General features: G+C 39.2%; 2 protein-coding genes across 3 annotated transcripts; both read right to left on the minus strand.

Annotated features, from left to right (window-relative positions):
• Positions 1-6261: 6261 nt before the first annotated feature.
• LOC309714520 (B-type lectin plumieribetin-like) lies at positions 6262-7917 on the minus strand. Its single transcript, XM_082547045.1, has 3 exons — positions 7088-7917; positions 6840-6933; positions 6262-6737 (listed from the first exon to the last, which is right to left on the minus strand). The coding sequence occupies exons 2-3, from the start codon at positions 6927-6929 to the stop codon at positions 6474-6476; spliced, it is 354 nt and encodes a 117-aa protein (XP_082403171.1). The 5' UTR covers positions 6930-6933; positions 7088-7917; the 3' UTR covers positions 6262-6473.
• A 115-nt stretch (positions 7918-8032) lies between these two features.
• Positions 8033-11977, minus strand: LOC309714519 (uncharacterized protein). Of its 2 annotated transcripts, XM_082547044.1 has the most exons (5): positions 11927-11942; positions 11603-11821; positions 8706-8816; positions 8507-8608; positions 8033-8322 (listed from the first exon to the last, which is right to left on the minus strand). In XM_082547044.1, exons 2-5 carry the CDS (start codon positions 11792-11794, stop codon positions 8239-8241), a joined length of 489 nt encoding a protein of 162 aa, XP_082403170.1. In that variant the 5' UTR covers positions 11795-11821; positions 11927-11942; the 3' UTR covers positions 8033-8238. The 2 variants fall into 2 exon arrangements, with proteins under 2 accessions (XP_082403170.1, XP_082403169.1); XM_082547043.1 differs by having other exon boundaries at positions 11603-11977.
• Positions 11978-12564: the final 587 nt, after the last annotated feature.

Genomic DNA, 12564 nt, shown 5'->3' on the forward strand with positions numbered 1-12564 from the left:
GTGGTGTACCTGGAGCTTCTGTTTAGGACTATGCTTCCTCCTCACTGTCACCCTCTTTCCCCAGCTGCTTGGGGTCTGCCGGGGAACAGCTACTGAGGCCTACGCTATCTTCGGCTTCACTGCGTATAAGGGCCTGGCAAGCTACAGGTGAATAAAGGATGCGAATCAGAGTCTCCAATTCAGTAATCCTGGCCTCCAGAGCTGCAAATATGCTACATTTGTTACAAGTATCATTTACCATTTACTAAAGGAGGCCGAGGAGTAACTAAACATCTGACACAATGAGCAGAAAAGTGCAGGAGGGACAGGTGAAGAGGCCATGGTGCTAGCGAGTCAGCTACGAGCTAAGCTAGGCTAGCAAAACAATAAAGACACAATGAGTGAATACTTTGGCTATAAATTAGGGAGTGACTACGATGACCTGGATGACTTAGTACCTTCACAGACACAGAGTTGAAAATGATAAACTAACTGTGAAATATTTATTTTGAAGCTTTACATTTGCTGTGCTTGTGATTTCACTCACTGAAGAACAAAATAGTTGTATGGATGCATTCACCCCACACATTTCCCTTACTGGGTCTACTGACTGCAGGTGGGAAGACCTGGGCAGACTTGTGCGCAATTGTAACAGAACGTGTGACTGGCAAGTCAGGGAGGAGCCAAAAATGTTGTTCTCCCTAAAACTGAATGCTTATAAAACAGTTATGCTGTCTATTGTTATACTGTTCACTGTGTTCGCTCAGTTGAAAATGGTGGTTTAATTGTTTATTGCAGGTCACACCCTGTGCAGACTCCTCTCATGCACTGGTGTCTGACAGCCTGTGGGCCTCATCTAAATATGATGCAGGAATGATTAAAAATTGCAAACCAGTTTACCTCATCTTTTCCTGTCAACTTAGTTGGTTAAGAATTGATATATAAATTAGTTGATTGTTATTAGATCAGGGAAAGATCATTTGATCATAACACAAGTGAATAGAATGTTGCAAATGAGCGGAGACTAACAGACGGAGTTTCTTGTTTCTGATGTATGTGAAGCTTGCACCTAGACATACACGCACGCCTGCTTCAATGGAACAAACTGGCTTTGTCAAATACATGACAGCAATCTCAAACATTTTTATTTTACAAGCTAAGTACAATGATTGGGTGTGTGACTAAACTGAGTGCAACAGTACAAACCTGGGATAAAACATTACAATGAGGTGTTTAGTAAGCATCTGACAGCAAACATTAGTGTTGTGTGAACTGTGCAGCTGCTAACAAAAATTTATTATTGTATTCAGCAGGTGGAACTATGCCAGTTGACACCAGACCCCAGATTCTGTCAGTTAGTTGTGTGGATGCCGAAAGGCATCCACACTATTGTTTTCCTGTTTCTCTTTATTCTTTATCCTTTATTATTCTTCAAGTTGCCACTTTCTTTGCCGCTTAACTACTCCCTCAGTTTTCAGCCGTTTTTCACCATTCAAACTCTAAACTGTTCAGCTCTTTCTCCTGATGCCTGCTATGACTTTTGGTAGTCATAACTTTTATACTTTTTCAGATATTAAGCTTTTTATGTCATTTTTTGGCCCATTTTGCTGAATAGGACCACATTATCAGTGTGATCACAAGTTTTGCTTGCTTGGCTGAGCCATGTTTTAGCTCAGTGAGATAAGCAGCCGTTCTCAGAGAGGGAGGCCCGGGTTCAAATCCAGGTTGTGGCAACATTTCTTTCACTTAACAGTTAAACTTTTTTAACTCTTTTCAACACAAATTTCAGCTTTTTCACCGCTTATCAGCACAATTTTCAGTTTTTTCTGATGTTTTCAGCACAAATCCAAGCTTTTTAAGCTGTTTTCAGCAAAAAACCTCTTTTCAGCAGAAATTCTGCTCATTCAACTCTTTTCAGCAGAAATTCTGCTGATTAAACTCTTTTCAGCAGAAATTCTTCTTATTCACCTCTTATCAGCACAATTCTCAGCCTCTTCTGCTCATTTCAGCACAATTATCAGTCTCTCCACCTCTTCTTCGTCAGAAAGATGTTGGCGCAGTGAGATGAGAACCTGCCTTGAGTACCAGAAGGGCCAGGTTTGAATCCTGCTCAGAGCAACATTCTTTGCTTTTTTTTTTTTTTCAATTTTTTCAGCTTTTTTCAGCAGACATCTTCAGCGTTAAGGCATCCACACAGCATTTTCGCAGGAAATGCAAATTTTTCTAGTTTTGGTTTGTTTCCTCTTTCCAAGAGAAAGGCAGTTTTATGCTTGGACATGTCCTAAACAGTGCACTTAAATCAAACCTGTCAGGTGTCATCCCTCCAGGGAATGATATTTTGTGTGTTGTTGATTTAATAATCAGCTCTCTTTTCAGCAGGCCTGCAAAATTGATACTAAAGCGCTATAAAATATTCTTATTGAAAACAATCAAGTGTGATTCTCCGGATTTCAATGGGCTTATAAATTCACTTATCTGGGACACTGATCACATCAGGTGGTAAGTCCTGAGTTTAAAAGTGTTGTAGCAATAAAAAAAAAAAAAAATTTATTGGTTGCATTTTGCATACAAATGTTAGACTTAGATGAAGAAAAGAGGTTAGTGAGAGTGAGGATGAACATGCAAAATTTTCCCTCTAACACTTTAGAATGATGCACATAGTGAACCTCTCTGAGTATGCTGTTGATGCTGAATGGTGTTGAATTGGAAATTTTGTTTTGGTGATTTTATAAAATAATCAAAGGTGGGATGTAATAGAAAATTTCTATTATATTCATTTAAAGTATTTAAGTGCATATGCTTAGTTGTGACACTGCGATAGACTGTTCAGTGAAAGTTTCTAAAACTACATGAACCTATTTCAGCCTCAGCAGTTGGAGAAGACAACTCCCTTTACTGGTGCTGATAACGCAAAGGGCGTAAAACAGTAGACCCATTGTTCAGTTAGGTTTCATAGTGAGGCGCGTGATGTGTGGTATGATCAATTTGTAACTTCCTCCCTCTTCCTTGGAATGCATAAAGGAGTGGGAGCACCACTTCTGTTTCAGAACGCTCATTACCATGAAACTGATGTTTTGATGTGTTCTCCTGCATGTAGTAATAAATAGCGTGACCACAGCTGACTGTGTTGCAGACTTTATTTACAGAGAATTCAATGACACCAAAGTGCAGTTTGAACAACGCCGTCTGTGATTAATGCAGATGGAGTGTTTACAATCTTACGAAGTCTTTGACTTAAAGGTCTTCTTAGTCTTTTTTTTTTTTTTATGGTGTTTTAGTTTTGTGTCCTGTTGTGTTGTTGGATTCTGTTCACTTGTGTCTTTTCCCCAGCTGTTTCCTCTCTCCCTAATTGCCTTGTGTGTATTTAAGTCCAAAATTGCTGTTTGCTTATTGTCTTGTCCGTCCTCGCAGAATGTTTTGTTTGAATATTCTTTGTTTGGCTGGCTCTTTTGAAAATCTGGATTATTTGTTCTCAGTTTAAGTTAATAAAGCTGCTTTTCAGTTTATCCCTCCTGTTTCTGAACCCTTAATTTGGGTCAAGCTCTCCCAGTCATACAGCAAACTTTTCCAATTTCACTAAAAATGCAAAATATGAAACAACAGGTTCTGAAATCTCAAAGCTGAGTAATATTCAAGAATGGATCTTGGCAGTTTTGAAACGCTTCCCTGGATAAGCCACAAAATGTCCTTAAATATCCTGCCTATGAACGCAGCTCAGGATTACATGATGTTTATTTCTTAGTGCAGCTGAGTTTGTGTGTTTCTGTGTGTTGCAGAAAACTACAACACTGTTGTTAGCGTTTAGAAATTGTAGGTTATAAAACAGTATGAATGTGTTTTGAAACATGGCGGTGCAGCGTTTATCACTGTCAGCTCACAGAAAGAAGGTCCTGGGTTTGAATCCGCCCACCGGCTGGAGCCTTTCTGTGTGGAGTTGTTCTGTTCTCCCTGTACCTGCATGTTTTCTCTTCAGCCTCCTCTCACAATCCAAACACATGCATGAATGATTGTGCGTCTCAGTGTTACTCCTGCAATAGACTGCTAACCTGTCCAGGGTGCACCTTACCGTTCACCTCCTGGCACCTGCATAGGCTCCAGTCTCACCACAACTCTGGATTCGATAAGTGATTCAGAAAAAGGGGATTTTCAAATGTAGTAATTTTCTTTTTATGTCAAATGTTTCACATAAACTACAGAAGCGACACCTTGTGGTCTCTCTTCGCAGCTGCAAATAACAATCCTTTGATTTGAATCATATTCTTCCTCTGCACCATAAACACTCAGACTCTTGGACTCTGACCACGAGTGACGTCCTAGTGGATTCATGAACTGTCAGTGCAGATGCTTGTCAGACACCTCATGTGTGCTAGTTTTTAGAGTGACAAAGAAACAACAGACAAGACTTCAACACAGGAAAGAAGCAGCATTTGTTTCGCAATGACTGTGGTGCACAAGTGGTTTCAACATCCGCACTTTAATCAGTTAGTGCTATAACGTATATGTAATTAACAAAAAAACCATGACAACCAGAGACTGTATATACCTTTATGCTTATATGCTTTGGATGGGTTAGAGGACAGTGTCTTATTGCCTATAGAACATCTTAACATACATTTTATTGCTGTTTCTTTTTTTTAAACCCAAATTTTGTCCTTTTCAGCATTTCCAGCAACACTGCAGGTCCTCTTGTTAGGAATCAGTCTGCTCCACTGAGTGAGAGACACGGTTGTTTAAAAGTTTTTGACTCTGTGTTTATTTATTCATAATTGAATCTGGACTTGTTCTCCTTAACATCCCGAATAGATGGAACATATTTAATAAAAACATACATTTTATCACCATACATGACGGTTTACATGCAAAGATGGTTTCATATATGACTTCAGAAGCATCACTTTGTGCCTCTGGACCATGTGGAGCCCACCAACATGACATTTTTTCTCTTCTCCCAGCTTTTTGAATTTCATGTGTATCATATTTGCTTAATGTGGCATGAAAATTAAAGTTTATGAATTTAAAACTGAAATCAGATCTGCACTCGGTGCCTGGAAACACTCGACAAGGAATTGGCTACCCTCCTCTGACCTACAGTGGCTTGCAAAAGTATTCGGCCCTGCTTTTCAGTTATTTATTTGTAAAAAATGTTTGGAATCATGTATGATTTTTGTTCCACTTCTAACGTGTACACCACTTTGTGTTGGTCTTTCACGTGGAATTCCAATAAAATTGATTCATGTTTGTGACAAAATGTGGGAAAGTTCAAGGGGGCCGAATACTTTTGCAAGCCACTGTATATAAGTCGCTCATGGATTCTGGGTCCCTCAGACCCAGGTCCCTGACATCTAAAGTTATTGGAGAAAACCAAACAGTGTATCAGCACAAACACCTCATAACAACTGCGCTGCCCAGTGGTGGAGGGATGGTGATGCAGGCTGGCTTTACACCTACAAGACCTGGGTGCCTTGCAGTCATTGATTCAACCATAAGCTCTATATGCCTAATTACTCTAGATTCAAATGTGATGTCTGATAGCTAAACTACTACCCCCCTGCACCCCTGCTACTGTCACATGTGAAAATGATCCCAAGCACAGCAGCAACAACACCAACAGGATGACTGAAAATGAAAGAATGAAGGTGTTGCAATGGCCCAGTCCAAGTTTGAAATGCTGTAGTGGAAGCTTAAGAGAGTGTTACATTAACAAATGTCCTCAAACCTCAATGGACTGAAGCCACATTGTGAACAAGAGTGGTGCCAAAATTCCCACACAATAATGTAAGAGACTGAAGATGATTACTATGCACTCCGTACCTCCAATTAAAATAAAAGCTCAAAGTAGTTATTTCTGCACTGCTCACAGCCAGTCTTTGTGGCATTAGTACTTACTTTAACAAAGGAAAACATGTGTTTCAAACAGGTTAAAGAGTCTAAGGGTGGGAATGTCCTGATGTGAAGCAACAGCTTGTCTACAGTTTTGGAGCCACAGATGAAATGAGGTACTGTATTCGTTTTGTAAACTGAGCCAAAGGAGAGTATATAAACTGAAAAAAGAACTGGGCCAAGGAAAAATATCAGTTGCTATTAGGTCTCGACAACATGAAGATACTTAATTCAGGGAAAAAGAAAGAAAAATGAAAGAATGTTTAATATTCAATGCAGGCCAGAGTCATCTACAAAATCTGTGTTAGTTTTGATATCAGCTACATACCTCAAAGTTTTATTATTTATTAATACTTAAGAAAATCTGTTTAATGGCATGAATGTAAACACAGGGAACAAGAGGCTGGTCAAATACCTTTCATTTTATTTTTATTTTTTGCCACTTGGTTACAATACTTTGTGCTTTACAGAGAAAAAATGCACATTCAGAGCTAAGATTCAGAATCTTGCAAAGCTAACCAGAAAGAAAAAGGAACGGCTTGTTTATGCGCTGGTATATGTTGCTTTAACAGCATCGCTGAAGGTTTATGTCAAAGGATGGTCGCACACAAGCATCACTTCATGCCTTTGGACTTTTCAGAGCTCCAGATTTCTTCGCACTCTCTGTTCACCACCAGTTTGCCGTCATCGGTCAGTTGAAGACGGCACATGTTGCACTTGGCAGAGTTGGCAGAGTTTGTGTGCCACTTAGGCGTGTCACACTTGTTGTACATGACCAGGTTGCAGTCAGCCTGCATGCACAGACGGACGGCGTCTGATCCTTCAGTGTCTGAAGTCCACAAAGGCTTCCAGCCATAGATGACAAAATTGCCATCACCCTGCAACCACAAAGAAATCACACATTAGATAACTGTCAGCATGCATGACTGGAAAAAAAGGCTTTTATGAGCTTCTGAACTGAGAAAATTTGAAGTAGTCACCTGAAATATAGCTTTGTACTGCTTGTTGTTGGACACCAGGTAGTCTCCCCTCCGGAGCTCATCATTTTTGGACAAGAAGTTCCTGCTCATGATCCTGCAACACACAACAAAGTCAGAATTTTATTTGTGCACATCAATGAAACCTGTTCTTCTTACATTCATTTTTATCCAAAAACTTGATAACAATTGCAAACTTCTCTTCATTTGCAGATATTTAACAGAATGAGTTTATTTTAAAGTATACTTACAGGCTTGAATGTCTTCGACCAGTGAGAGTTCAGCAAATTCAGAGAGGTGATGTGTGAGAGGTAAAATTGACATTTTTATATACCACAGATGAGGGCGTGACAAAAAGTGAAAAGGGGGCTGAGAAAGGGGCAATAAGCCCTCCTTTTTACGCTTTTGTTCGTCTGACATTTAAAATTTGACAGACTATACTTTAATCGTTCTGACCTTTCCATCTTGGCAAATCAGTCAACATCTTTATATAGAAAAGTGTGATTATACAGCATGCAGCATTCAAGGTCATGCCTTCAGGGTCTTTACTAAGTACCTCTTCAACAAGTTTTGTCCTGTAAGGGCAAATCCTTTTCTAGGCAGCCCTGTGCTTTGAGTAATTTTAAGTAGTACTTTGAGTTAGCTACGTTAAGAATTTCCATTTCTGTCTTCTCACTCTTTTCTCTTAAGACTATAACATTAAAAAATACATGTAATCTGTGCAGTTTAACGGAAAAAAACCTGGCTGTCATTCTTACCTTTTTACATTTTTATTTTCCGGTTCTGTTCTGCTCAGTTGTTCAAGTAATACCAGGATATTAAAAGGTGAAGAAAAAAAAACAATCTTCAAGGTTTTCAAACAACCTTTAAAGCTTTTAGAATTCAACTTTGAGCCAAATTTAAAAATCATGTTAATTACATGAAATAGTATTTAGGTTATTGTAGAATTAAATTTACTTGTACGTATTATTACAGTGACATCTGCAGTCTTAACCAGCTTAACGTTGCTGTGTTCCTTAGAAGCCCTGCAAAAAAGTGGTTATTAGATGAGACAGTCTTTTTGTTAGTGGGCATGTTTCTATGATGAGGAATTTGGCCTGTAAAGAATCTGGATTTCTAACAAGTTTAAACAACACAGTAATGCATTGTTACGTTTCCTGGGTAATGCAACGGTTGGGTAATTTATTACACACACAGCTGTTTGACCTCTTTTTTATTATATGTCACACATGCAATGCAATGAGTTCAACAAGAAAAAAACACTTCTTTCACACGTTTATCACAAATGAGTGAGTGAATGATAAAAATTAAAGTGGAGTATGCATTTAACCAGTTAACTAATGGTTACTACAGATTTCTTTCCTTATAGCTTTCTGGATATATTTGAGCTGCAATGGGAAATCTATGCTTTCACAGCCAAAAGTGTAGGAGCGCCACTGTGGTAGACCATTTTTTTGTAGTGATCCTCCCTGGCTTTCTTCATCTCCTGAATCAAGAAAGAACACAAAAAGATGAATGTGTGAATATTATTCACACATAGAAAACTACACGGAAAGCTAAAAAATGTCCAGAGTTTTAAAAGTAAAATAGAGAGCAGAAGAACATCAAAAGCAAAAACATAGAAAAGGACAACAACCCAAAATGTTCTTATTACACATGAGTAATACTACCTCTGTGAATCTCGGTTTCTGGATACAGTGAACGTATGGGTTGGGTTGGGCTTCTATCTGTTCTCCTGATGTTTTGTAGCAAACTGCACAATCCATCAGAGGCTGTGGAGCAATGACAACATGAAGAGCATAACAGTGGTGCTGATGCTTTGATAGACGGTAAAGTTAACACTCCTTTTTTAAAAACACATTTGCTCACTCGATCATTCCTGTAGGGGCATCTCTGAGGGTCAGTCTCAGTTGTTCCTTTCGGACACCTGGTGGGTTTCAGGTGGAAGTGGTGGTAGAAGTATCTCATACCAAATCCACCCTGAAAGAGAACATAGGATAATTTTATGGGGAGCTACAAACACGTTGTTTGATACGTCTGTTCAGCTGATTTGTCAATGCAAATATCTTAACAGACAATCACATGGCAGCAACTGAATTGATGTAAACACTGCTGAGACAACCTACTAAAGTTCAAATAAAGCATTAGAAAGGGGAATTAAGTGAAACTAAATCTGGCATGGTTGTTGGTGCCAGACAGGCTGCTTTGAGTATTTTGGAAAATGCAGATCTGTTGGGATTTTCCAACACAACCATCTCTAGGGTTTACAACAACTGGTTTGAAAAAGAGAAACTATCCTGCAACCTCAACATTTAGATGAGACCATGGATCCATCCTGTCTTGTATCAAAAGGACAATGCACTGTGTGGACTTTGCATATTCTCCCCATGTCTGCGTGGGTTCTCTGCGGGTACTCTTGCTTTCTCCCACTGTTTAAAGACATGCAGTTAGTGGGTTTGGGTGACTCTAAATTGCCCTAGTGAATGTTGTTGGGTTGTTTTGTTTGTCTTTCAGTGTTAGCCCAACATTAGGCTGCTGACCTTCCTCTTGCCCTATGCTAGCTTGGAAACCCCGCAACCCTGATAAGGATAAATGGAAGAGAATTGATGGATTGAAAAGGTCGAAAGCACGATGGTTAAGTGGAAACTGCACCTTGGACAGAAACAGCTGCATTATACTGCTAGGACAACTTCAGCTCTTTGCAAGTATCTGCACACAGCATGCTAACATTGAACTAGCCAGACAGGATGCTAACGTTAAGCTAGCCAAAAACCCAGAGTGATTTTAAAGTTGACTGAATGCCGACCCCAGCCCAGCAGCCAGACCCTGAACTTCAAGAGGTAACAAACCAATGAGCAGTCAGCTGCCTCTTTTTCTAGCTGCTCATGTTTCTAAAGTTGATCATTTTAAAGTCTCTGTGTGCTGTTTTTCATTTTTGCTTTGTGTTTGCAGCTTTGTGTTCAACTACACAGCAGGCAATTAATTTGCACAAATGTAATGTCTTTAATATACTGCCTAGTAATTGTGGTGACTCTCAAAATAGAGCCATCCCAATGAGAATCAATAAGTGGTAACAATAATTCTAACAAAATTATTGATTCGATAACAAAATCCTTATCATCTTTCTCATCCCTAATGGCTGATAAAGCCCATAAAATAAATGCAATAAACTGAATCTTTAATGTGTTTGTGTGGAAACAGCAGCCACAGAGAAAAGGTTCCACAGAGAAATCTGTTAGAAATGTAGTTTCTTGATGTAATTCCAGTTCAGTGTGCACAGCCCACTAACAGGCTTCAGAGCTTTTCTTTGGTTGTTTGTGATGGTCAGACTTTAATCTGCAGGGGCTGTGGCCTCCACTTCGCTCCACCTCCTAAATTACGAGATAGTTTCTGGAAAGAGGACACATGTGAGGATGCCAGGGGGCAGAATAAAAGTCCAAATAAATCTTCATGCGCAGAGGTCATGCAGAACAAGGCAAACAATCAAGGACTAAATTCCAAAAACAGCAAACTGATAAACAAGTAAGTAGGCCAAAGGGAACATAAGGGAACCAAGGACTACGAGGAAGACGTGATGAGTGTTATAAACACAAGTGAAATGGAAAACTGGCGTACTAAATAGTAGCATATGGGTAATTTAAAGCAACTAACAACACCTAACTACTGATTTTATTTTCTGTTTATTGCAGGTTATTATGCACAAGCTCATTTTCGTCAACGTTTGGAGAATAAAGAACATATTTGCCTGAAATAGCAGATAATCCACTGCAGCTGAGCCTCTTGGCTTGAAAGTACATCACCAGATAAATTGCACTTCCGCTGGTGACAGCCAGAGCTTTATTATGAGTGTGTGGAGATATCCACCAAATATCTCTCTGTTCTTCAGTATACGTGCAGGTACAGTAGCAATACTCAGCTGAAGTGATCAGCAGATCTGAGATAAAACCAGCTCCAGTTCAGTTATCTGCCTCGCTCTCTCCCCATAGCACCCTGCATCTCACCATTCACATGTCCCCACATGTACATCCTGATGTGAAATCCTACAACTTTTTACCAGATATACATCTTTTTTGATTGTAAATGGTAAATGGGCTGTTTCTTAAATTGTGCTTTTTTACTCTATTTGAGCACTCAGAGCACTCTATACAACAATACCTATTCAAAAAAGCATGTTTTATTCTATGCCTCTTCCTAACATTCATACACATTCACACCACAATGAATCCTTTATAGGGCAACTCTGGGTTTCTGTATCTTGCACAAGGACACTTTGGTATGCAGACTGTGAAAGGCTCCAGTGTTTGAAAGTTTCACATTCAACACTTTCAGTTTTAGCTAAACCTCCTCTGTAAGGCCTTATATTTGAAAAAGAAAGGAGTGAAAGCAGTCTTTAATGTGTACATTCTCACAGAGACACACCTCATCCTGTTTTTTTCTCTGCTGGAAACATTTTCCTCCCTGACATTTAACATCTTGCGTACAGATAGGAAAACAAGTATGAGCCAGAATTTCCCGGAGCAAGAGAGAGGAAAAGTGTGCCAAGTCAGTGTTAACTGAAAGCAGACTTTTGGGGTTTTTTCTCTTTTTAAGATTACAATTCAATGTTTGTCTTTTAAATTTAGGCTGAAAATATCCTGCACACATTTGGGAGAGTGTGGTCTTTATCTCACCCCATCAGTGACGCTACATGTTTTCAAAGTGGGTGTCATTATGAAACAAAAAAACCCGAAGAGCTTGTAAAAGAGCTAAAGCTAAAAGATGCTTACCTCAGTTTCTAACTTCCCCACAGTTTTCAGAAAGCGATAATGCTGTTGGACCCTAGCGTGGGTGCTGAGCTGTTGCATTGCCAGATCCACTCCTTTCTTGTAGATTTCAGGCAGACCATTGTAAGAATCCTGAGCTTCAGCAGAGTACAGCACAGCAACTGCACAAACCAAAAGCAGCAAGCCAGCAGCCATTTTTCTCTGAGTCTGGGAGGAGAGCAGCTTAGAGAATAAAGACCCGAGTTCAAAACAAGTCCTATTATGGCTCTGGGAATCACAAGTGAAACTAAAAACATTGATCATTGACAGACCAGCAGCCGTACTCACTATTTACTTAATATCCCACCCGCTTTCCTGTAACACTCAGGAGGTCATAGCTTAAAACTTTCCAACAGAAAACATGCTCAGTGCCAAAAGAGGACTTAGATTATTACAATCAAGCCATGGTTCACTGATTCAGATCCTGGAAACAAGCTAAGAATGTGGTGCCAAGCTTTTAGCACCAGGACAAATCTAAAGGTTAGCAGTAATTAGATGAAAAGTTTTATTTTCATTTCATTAGATGGCTCTTTGTTTTTACCAACAAAAAAATAAAACCTTTATTTCTGCCAGCAGAACACAAAACAGGCCTTGTGGTGGCTTCAAAACATGATGATCCTTGTTGGACATTGGTGGCAAAAGAAATCAAAGGCTCAGTACTCCAAAGAAAAGTACTTAAAATTCTGCTTAAATCAAAAAAAAAAAAAAAAAAAGTGAATGCACAGGTATTACAGAAAAATGTCCTTGTTAGTGTAGCAGAGCCAGTTTTACACACTTTATAAATATAGTTCCTTAAAAGGTTTCATGATAATACAGTTAAGGAGAAAAAAAAGCAGCAGTTTGTAAGCATTTTGTGGGGATTACATTATTTTTACATTATTTTTCTCCAGTAACCTCTTTGGGCCACAGTAGAAATCATGTGACAA

The sequence above is a fragment of the Aulonocara stuartgranti genome (assembly GCF_965226115.1).
Source record: "Aulonocara stuartgranti genome assembly, chromosome: 9".
Taxonomy (NCBI): Eukaryota; Metazoa; Chordata; class Actinopteri; order Cichliformes; family Cichlidae; genus Aulonocara; species Aulonocara stuartgranti.